We start from the raw sequence: 10,027 nt of genomic DNA, 5'->3' as shown, positions 1-10,027 counted from the left end.
GCGTGACGGACCCAGGCCGTGGGTGTGCTGCCTCTCCGTGCCGGTCCACCTCGGTCCCCGGTGACACTGCACTTCCCGGCGGGCGTCTCCTCCACCTGCAAGTCAGGTAGTGTCTTTGTCCCTCCACATACACACGTAAACATATTTGATTCCCTTCATGTTTTTATTCATCTTTTGGTGCTTGTCTCGTTGTAATTAACGACTAGTACAAGTGCCTATACGAATTGCAATTACTTAGTAAATTAGACCAGAGAAAACATATGTAATGAGCTATGGAAAACACTATACTGGTGGGCTCAGTTGGGAGAAGGCCTCTAATGCAATGCAATCATCTTTTCTCACAAATAAGGGCCTCTTTGATTCATAGGATTGCAAAAACACAAGAATAGTAAAAACGTAGGATTGGAATGGCATGACCATTGGATCCCTATAGGATTTGAGTTTGTTTGATTGTGTCATGGGAAAAACAAAGGATTTCTTTCAATAGGTTGGAGTGGATGTTAAAATTCCTGTGAAATGTAGTACAAATGAATTCTTAGGAAAAATTCCTATAGGATTCAATCCTACGAATCAAACGACCAAAGTAGGAAAAATTCCTAAGGATTCTAATCCTTCAAAGATGCTATGTTGTTGCTAGCAGTGCATTTATCTATCTTTAGAATGTTTGCTTGATGGACACCTTTGAAATAGTTCAAAAGGTTTTCAGTATTGAACTGTTGATCTGTTATGTATTTCAGCACCTGCAAAGCATTTTGGTCATCTAACAAACTGAACTAGCTACCTTGTACACTACATCAGCTTAATTAGGGCTCGATTATTAGAAACCTTGTACATAAGTAGACAATTGTTCCTCCGTACATGGGCATGGGCGATAAGGAAAAGCTACGCATGTATATGTAAGCTCATGAAGGATGCATGTCTTGCTACTTTGGGTATGTCTCATTCCATCGAGCTATGATGAGATATGCGTGTTTTTTCTTTTGCAATTTGAGGACACTCACAATGATGATGCATACATGTATATGACTTGTGATTATCTTTCTGAGTTAACTCCAATTCGGTGGCAAAATGAAGCATTGATGATCATATGCAAAGTTACGACATACCCGTATATGTAAACGGTTGACCTCTGTTTATATAGGTAATTTCAGTTTTTTTTTTGGGCCTCTGTTTACTCTTTCAATTAGTTTACCACATGTCCACACCACAAACACTTGAGTGCCATGGGTCAGGACGTAGTTTGTTGTGCTTATTCCTCCTACATGTGTCGTCTCAGAAAATGTAGCAAATACTAGATTAGAACTGTATGCCTTCTTATTATAAAAAGTAGCAAACTCAGCTGCTTGTTAGCTTTGCTAATCTAAGCCCTACTGTTAATTGCTCATATATCTTTCTTGGCTGTATATGGATACTTCAACCCACCAGTTCCTCAGAGTGATTGGGCCGCACAACTCCAACACCGTTTGTAAGGTGACCTTTTCCTAGTTTCCTCCGCCGATCTATTGGACCCCTCTAATTTGTTTGCCAACCATATCCATCCAGTTGTGTGGTCAATCAGTAATAGTTGGGTTTTGTTCCTTGCTGTTCAGGCCTGCTTGAAATGATGATGAAAAACAAGCGCAGGATGGGAGTCCATGAGAAACAACGTCCTTGCAAGAAAGTAATTAGGCCAAGTGAGTCCATTTTGTCTCCCTTTTCCTGAGTATTCATAATTGACCGTTCTATGGAGTGTATCACACATGATTTTATTCCTACTAGCTTTAGATGGTACCTCCTCAGCGAGATCGGACAGCTCGAGGGAACCCAGTCCAGGCGCGTTGAGTCAACTCAGTGAGCAAGTAGTTTCAAGATTGTGTAGGAGTGTTGTGTCGCTCGCCTCATTCCATGGTTGGTGATTATACTGCTAATATTTTCTCATATTACCTGTTTTTAGCTATTCAGTTTGGGCGTTTTATTTTTCCTCTGTAGGTGATACCAAGTTAGGGGAATGCACAGGCATATGCATCGAAACCTCATGCCCTGATGCTACAAGTTTCCTGACATCGAGACTTTTGATTCCACTTACTTGGCCTACAAGGGAGATCACTGAAAATTTGACGGTAACTTTTTCTTCTACTCCTTTCCTGGATTATTATTATTATGCTAATATAATGCCCCTGTAATCATTAATTCGCGTTGCGCTCATTTCAGATTGAAGTGCACCTTCCAAATGGTCGGACTGTCACTGGCTGGATAGAGCATCCTGGGAGATATGTTGATTTTTTAATCGTCAATGTCAAGGACTTGTCTGTATTTGATGTCGCGCGTGTAAGTCTTGATTGTGACATGCAGTTTGAACCTTATAGGAAGGTAGCAGCTGTATGGCGCAATTTCAGTTCAGGACTTTTAGGGGCCACAAGCGGAGTAGATCTTGCCTCTCTAAGCGCTCTAACCAGTGAGACAATGTTCAGCACATGCCAGATCAACAAGGTGAGCTCCTGTTGTACAGTTGAAACAAATATCTGTCTGTTGGTATCAGTGGCTTTATAGCATATTCTATCATTGTATGCACTGACACATATCCTTAGTTTCAGACATGATGAATAGCATTTTCCCTGTGTAACTTCATTGTCACTTTTGTGCTAGGCTGGGATTGGAGGCCCCCTTGTTGATTTTGATGGTAACTTTGTTGGGATGAACTGCTCTCGTACCAGAAGGAAAAAGACCCCCTACGTGCGAAGGGAGCAAATCCTTCAATTCTTGGAGTATTACAGGATGGTCAGGTATGTACACTTTCAGTATTCATGAACCACCCTTCTCTGTTTGGCCTGTCCATGCGTCTCTCTTACTGCATCCTGTACTACTCCCTTTTTTTATTTGAGTTTGTGTAAGGTGTATCATTCTGAAAGCCAAACAGCAGCTTCTGATGTTGATGAGTTTATTCCCAAAAACTGCCCCACTAGTATTTTTTATACTTGTGTGTTTTTTCTTAATAATTTAAGTCTGTACTGTACTAAATTAAGGTCGTTATTTTAATGCTGGCATTAATATATATTTCTGGTACACTCGAACTTACATTTAAGAAGACCCGTGGGGAAATTGTTTAAGATTTTCAGAAATTTCTCTGCTGTGAAATTTCTGTAACTAATTTGCTCCCTTGTTCTGTATTTCCCTTGTTTAATAGCTCAGTTTCTGTATGGTCTTTGGCATCTTGTCTTTGTGGATTTATCACAGTGAGCTTTCTACATTGTGCTGCAGTGTTAGAGCTAAGGAAGAGACTGATGATGCTGAAGAACCCGGAATCGAAAGTGAGATGAAACAACTACTTTGCAGCATTCCAGGAGGTGAGCAAAATTATTTCATAGGATATTGACCTTATGTCCAGCATAATGCAGCCCCTGGACGCAAGAGGCGTGGCTGTGCCTTTTCGATGAGATGGGAAATCAGAATCATTTCCTCTTGCTTAGATAGTTCCTCATAGTGGGTCCTCCTTGTATAGAAGTCTAACAATCCAACAAATAACCAATCGAAGGTTTCAGCTCTAATTGGTTACATGGCCAAGCTGAAAGATATCTCCCAATTTTAGTTGATAAACAACCTAACTGGGAGATTTTCAATTTGAATTTTAAACGATTTAACTGGGTGATTATTGGGATACCGTCTGCTAACTTCGTGGACCTTGCAACTAGCATACACTGTACCTGTGTTGCTGAGTAGTTCCGTATGTTTCACATGCACAGTTTTAATACTTTATCAAGCACTTTTAACTTGTGTATCATGCTAGGCAAGCGTAAGATTCATTTTATTGAAACAAAGGCGTTGCTTCAAAAATGTCTCGAAGTGTTGTCTCACTTGCTTCATTCAATGGTGATGGTTCTGTTGTAGTCATTACTTTTTCATGTCTTAATAAGTGGGTGATGATTAATAACTGAATGATTATCTGTGTAGGATCTACAAAATTCTTTGCTTGCACTGGTGTATTTGTAAAGTGCAATGCATGCTCTGCAACAATTCTGACTTCAGCAAGTTTGGTTAGAGTTTCTGGTGATGCACACAGGATTGATGATAACCTGAGGGTTGTTACTGCTAATTGCTTTTTTGTTTTTTGCCTTCCCATTTAGGATACTGGTTAACATGACCTTATTGCAGATTGAAGTTTGCCTTCCAAACGAATTTCGAGTCGTAGGGATACTGAACCGTTATAATTTACATTACAACGTTGGTCTTGTTGACATCATGGGGTACTGGGGCCCTCGTGAAATACAAATCAGCCGGCATCAAGTTACCTCATGTAACAAGGTAATAGCTGTGGGTCGTCTTTTTACTTATCACAATATAATGGCTGCAAAGGGGAAGTTGTTGGCTGGCAAACGAAGCAAACTCGATTGCATAGAACTATGCGTCTCCACCTGTAAAACCACCAAGGTATTTCGTTTGGACTTATCCAGTATCTTCAACATGGTAAATATTTATTAGCAATGGAATTGTAACATAAGACTTGTATGATGTTGCTTTTGTTTCGCTAGGCTGGGATTGGGGGCCCTCTTATTGACACTGGTGGGAATTTTCTTGGAATGAACTTTTACCACGAGGAAGAAACTCCATTCCTGCCGAGGGATGTTATTCACCGCCTCTTGTTGAACCTAAATAAAGGATGGTATGTCTTCTCGTTTACATTTGGGTTTTTCATCTATGTTCTAGGGAAGTTGTCCTGTCAGTTAGGATCTCTGCACAATCATCTCTAGTTTCCTAATTTTGCTTGGCTTGATATGACAATGTGTGCTACTTAGCACTGATGAAGTGATGTAATGGTGCACGATTCCGAATAACCTAATTCATTGGTGTATTCCCTTATGTCATTATCATACAGTGCTTATCTTCGCCAACTCTCCCACTCTCCTCCTGCCTTGTCTTTTTTTTGTGCATTGGTAAAACTAACTTAGTTTCTCAAAGTAAAATTATTTCTGCGTGTACCTGTAGGACTAGGGCAGGTGATACTATTGTTGAGGGTGACGAAAAGAGGTATTCTTTCTTACTCATCATGATACCATACCATACCGTACATTGTTTCAGATAAATGTGTATTCAGTAACTTTTATGGTTTCTGAAATGGTTACTCAACAACAGATGCCTGTTGCCTGGTCCATGTTGGTCCCATGGAGATGCTGATACTATTGCCGAGGGTGGTGTAAACAAGTATTCTTTCTTACATTTCTTTATACTATCTAGTATACACTGGTTATTTTTTTAAATCTTTTCACTGATTTGTATACTTTTTTTATTCATGACAGGTGGCCGTTGCCTGAGCCGTATGTGCGCCCTGCTGATATACCTGAACCTACTACATTGGATTTCTACAAGCTGATTAGGATGCACTGTGCTTTTTAGTCCTGCTAGTGCTAGCAGTATTGATAATGTGTTCTTGTTGGTTGGCTGTCTGACCTCCACTCCAACCTTTGTGTTGCTTGAGTTGTCGGATCTTTTTGTTGCACAACGAATGTGAATCAATCTTGTGTAAACAGTGAAGTAGATCTTTAGAAAAACAGATGGAAATACCTTGTCCTCTCTTCAATTAATTCTAGTTGGCATGCATGATACTGCCTCTGATACTTCCATTACAACCAGCCTTAGTGTTTGTGTTTTGCGCATTCACTGGATCACGCTGCGCGTCCAGTTTCCCATGCACGCTTGCATCTAGTAATGTGTTGTTGTGGCCACATGGTAATCCAAGATTCTATTGAAAAACGTGGTGGTCGTTTGATCTAAGCAACTGGGTTTATCTCCTCTATGAGTTAAGACTTCAGACGCCGATGCATTGCGGAAACCATCTAACTAATTCCCATGATACAAAGCTTTGTACTAGAATAAACAAGGAACTCCATCTTCTTTAAAAAAGTACAGGGCAAGTGAGGTTAGACATTTTTTAGACATGGTTAACCAAGTTTTGTCATAAGCTCAAACGAACATCTTGTCTGCAGATTCACATAATTCGATGCCATATACCCCCTCTGTGAATAAATATAAGAGCTAGTGCTTAAATCACTACGTTAGTAATCTATAAATGCACTTATATTTCTTTACGGAGGGAGTTAACACAGAACTAGATCTTCCCTCAAATTATTTAGACCCTCAAAATTTGAGGATTTACCCCTCAAACATGGCTCGGAATTTGAGAAGCTTCTCAAACGCCTTCTCAAAACCGAGCCCGCGCGCAAGAAGCTTGTCCTCCTCTTGCTCTCACTGCCACAGTTGCCCCCATGCCTTCTACCCCGCCCTGGGAAAGGACACCCAACTCCCTTCCCCAACCCTCTACAGGCCTCATATATACCCCATGGGTGATGACATCAGAGGTGCCGACCACCCCGCAAAAAGCAGTGGCAAGCCACGAAGGTCGTGCCTCCTGCCTCGCCATCCAGAAGAGCGAAACCATGGCTGCTGCCATCCCTGGCCCCTCCTCTGCAACCTGCCACCCTTTGATGATGCCGGACGACGAGAAGAGGCACTGCCATTCGACGGTGTTGGCTAACGAGAGGCACCAATGTCAATGGAGAAACTAGAGACCAAGGAAGAAGGGTGCGTACTAGCGACCCACTTGATACCATCCCCTCCACCTCTGGTCACCCCAACTTCTCCTTTGCCGCCCCCCTATGTTCATCGATGCCGACAGAGATGATCGTTCTAATGCTGAATAGGTACTTCTTCTTTTATGTTGTTGAATTTCGGTGATGCAATGCAACAGTAGTTCAAGGATCATGTGATGTGCATACTAGGTGATGATTTTTCCATTGTGGTGTGCAAAAGGAGTCAGATGACTTGGAGCAATTAATCTTGGCGTTGGATGGTAGTAACAACTCGGGCTCAACGACATTGCCTTGTCAATGGAGGGTCAAAGCTAAGAAGATGGGGTAGTCCCGAGGTGGAGGAGCTCGACCCACAAACTATGAAGAGGAAGTTCACAAGGTCAGTGAACTACAAGGTTAAGGACCAGGTATCTTTGTGAGAAGCTTGGATGGACATCTATTTTAATGCCACCGTTGGATCCAATCAAACCATGTCTGGGGAGAAGGGCTAGGTACAAAACCCTTAAATCGCTCAAAATTTGAGGAGTGAAGTTTTGGAGGTTGCTTCGGTGAGTTATGTTTTAGGAAAAAGACTAGATATACTCTAAGAAGAGTTGGATTACCACAATCCACACCATTTCTACAAGGGCTGAGACCAGGTCCTTTGTCTTCTAGATCGTGGGTGCAAGTGGACTATGCGGTAGGCACACATTTAGATCATGGGTGCAAAACGGTTATGTGGTAGGCACATTTAGCGTTGTGTTGAGTGTGAGGCTGAAGGGCATATATCCATGTTTGGGGCATGTAGAAAGCAAGCTTGATGAATTGTAAAGTTGAACATGTAACTCTTTCATGGTGTAGCAAAAATTGATCAACAAAAACATTATTGTTTTTGTGATTGAGAGGAGAAAAATCATACAGTAATTTATTGTCATATTCATTTACTATCTTAATCTGGTGCACGATTCATGCTACGTACAATTTAGCACCACCATCGAGTATTTCTTTCAAATTTATTTGGAAACTGATTTGGTGGTATTCATCATAAGCTGAAGGGCCAAATCCGTGTGGGGAGTTGGTACCATTCTCTGAGCAATATGGAATTGCTAAAATGACTGCGTTCCTAACAGATCATCTACTCATAAGTCCTTGCAGGTTATCTATAGGGCTATGACTATAATCCATATGTGGTCAACGCTACATGATGTGGACGTGAGGGCGCTCAACGCTACTCATAAGTCCTTGCAGGTTATTTATTCAAACAGTTTCGCTGGCGAGCCACTTATAGATTATGTGTATGAATTATGTAATCTCAAGCCCGCCCTCTTGTGTTCATGTTTTGTGGTACTCGTTGTGTTGAACTTAATTACATTTGATAAAAATGGATGTGTACGTCTTGTAATGGAGAGGCCAAGGTACTCCCCTTTTCAGAAAAGAAAAGAAAAACGCATGACTCCTTTCGGTGTTGCTCTGCCACCTCTATCTCCAGCTCCTGGGTTCCGAGCATTGTTTGTGATCCAAATCCTCTGCAAGAAGCGAGGAAGCATGGATACTACGTGCGACCGTACTTTCTTTCATCCAAATCCTCTGCGTGAAGCTCTGCCTTTGCATGCATTATATTATTTTTTTTCGAGGACACGCCAAAGGCGTACCATAGCTTTATAGAAGAGGAGAAAAATATGTACAAGAAACGTTTAGTAGCTAGTCATGCGGTCACAAGTCGACCATGACTTTGCCTCCACTCCACTCCCTAGACGCGATGTGCTACTGGTCTACGTACTCCACTCCGGTAGCTCCGGCCGTCTTCCAGTTATGAAGATCCTGAAAGATAGCCTCAGTTACACCGTATACATCTAGCACGCTACTCCTACCAAAAACCCTAGCGTTTCTCTGCTTCCACAAGGACCAGCATATTAACATGACCGTCGTATCAAAGCCTTTCCTGTTCCTCTTGGCTATCCGCTTCCTTGCCCGTGCCCACCAGTTAGCGATCTGAGACTGCGTCGTAGGACACATGGTTTGGTCCACGCCGATCCTGGCGAAGCAAAGGTGCCACACGTGCCTAGCGTACACGCACTGCAGCAAGATGTGACCCACCGTATCCTCCTCCTGGTCGCAGAGGTAGCATGGGGATGTATGGTCTTGCAGCCCATGCCTAGCTCTCCTGTCTGAGGTCCAAAGCCTATATTGTACCGCGAGCCACATGAATATACGACAGGAAAGTGGCGCCCAGCATTTCCAGATCGCCGTGAAGGAGTGGAAACGTATCCCTCCCATGCAGAGCATTCTGTATGCTGAGGAGGCCGAGTAGCTGCCTGATTCGCTCCAGGCCCAGACCGGAGTGTCATCCGCCTCAGGATCAAGCTGCATCTCCATCAGGAACTCCCAAAGCCGGATGAACTGTGAAAGGGCGTCTGTGTCAAGATCACCCGTGATGTCATTTGTCCAAGCATGCATGTAGAGCGCGTCTCTGACTAGGCGTTTGTTAATCACCTGCGTCCTGACTTTAGCTACCACCAAGGGCGCGATCTCGCCTGCCGTACTTCCACTAAGCCACCTGTCCTTCCAGAGTAGGGTGTGTCTACCATTACCGACATGCCATTGGACTAGACTCCCAAAAGCCTGCATCACTTGCTTATCCGCTTTGAGGTTTAGGCCCTGCCAGGGTCTGTACGGATCGGTCCTCCTTAGCCATTCCCACCTTAGTCGAAGCGCGATACCATGTTTATGTAGGTCAATGATTCCCAACCCTCCGAGCTGCTTGGGCCTACATACCCTCTTCCAGGAGACAACACACTTGCCACCGCAAACCGCATCGGTGCCAGCCCAGAAAAAAGCGCGGCATCCCTTGTCCACTTGCTCCAGAGCCCACTTGGGCGCCTCGGCCACCATCAGATGGTGCGTCGGGCGAGCTCGCATAACCTGGTTTACCAGGATTAGTCGCCCCGGCCTGGTGACAAGGCCACGTTGCCATCCTGGCATGATGTGGATTGCAGCATCCATCATTGGCTGCCACTCGTTCCTCTTGAGCTGCTTGATGCTCAGTTGCAACCCGAGGTATTTACATGGGAAGGAGTCGATCTTCCACGGTAGAGCGTTCCTGGCCAGCTCCACGTCACCCTCCTCAGATCTAATCAAGATCGCTGCCGACTTGGCATAATTTACTCTCGGGCCCGATGCGACTCCAAATATGCCAAGCAAGTTCTTTACCAGATACAAGTCATGCATTATAGAAGATGAACAATACAAACAAGGAAAAAGAAGAACCTGATAGATACAGGGAGCAGGAGAGAAAAGTAGGGAAAACAAACAATGGCCAGACCAAAGTCCTCAAAAGCCCCCCTCCAAGAGGCCAGCTGTAAATGCAATCATTCTTCAAAGGACATTTCCAGCGCCATTTTTCAACTCTCCTGATTCCCCGTACCTCCAGCGTAGCAGGGAAGCGCGTCTGCTCAAAACCGAGTACGTACGCACGTAGGCACCGCATG

The 10,027-nt window shown here is 43.6% G+C and overlaps 1 protein-coding gene across 1 annotated transcript; it reads left to right on the top strand.

Annotated features, from left to right (window-relative positions):
* Positions 1 to 64: 64 nt before the first annotated feature.
* On the top strand, positions 65 to 5,571 carry LOC123113015 (uncharacterized; the record flags this gene model as incomplete). The annotated part of the gene is given in 13 exon segments (XM_044534119.1): positions 65 to 106; positions 1,590 to 1,673; positions 1,759 to 1,887; positions 1,969 to 2,099; positions 2,191 to 2,469; positions 2,626 to 2,762; positions 3,238 to 3,323; positions 3,928 to 4,055; positions 4,129 to 4,404; positions 4,506 to 4,636; positions 4,960 to 5,001; positions 5,107 to 5,175; positions 5,271 to 5,571. Coding segments are annotated over 12 exon segments (1,578 nt in total). The 3' UTR covers positions 5,368 to 5,571.
* Positions 5,572 to 10,027: the final 4,456 nt, after the last annotated feature.

The sequence above is a fragment of the Triticum aestivum genome, chromosome 5B (genome assembly GCF_018294505.1).
Source record: "Triticum aestivum cultivar Chinese Spring chromosome 5B, IWGSC CS RefSeq v2.1, whole genome shotgun sequence".
NCBI lineage: Eukaryota > Viridiplantae > Streptophyta > Magnoliopsida > Poales > Poaceae > Triticum > Triticum aestivum.
The sequence above is the reverse complement of the archived record's forward strand: the minus strand, read 5'-3'. Positions and strand labels throughout refer to the sequence as shown.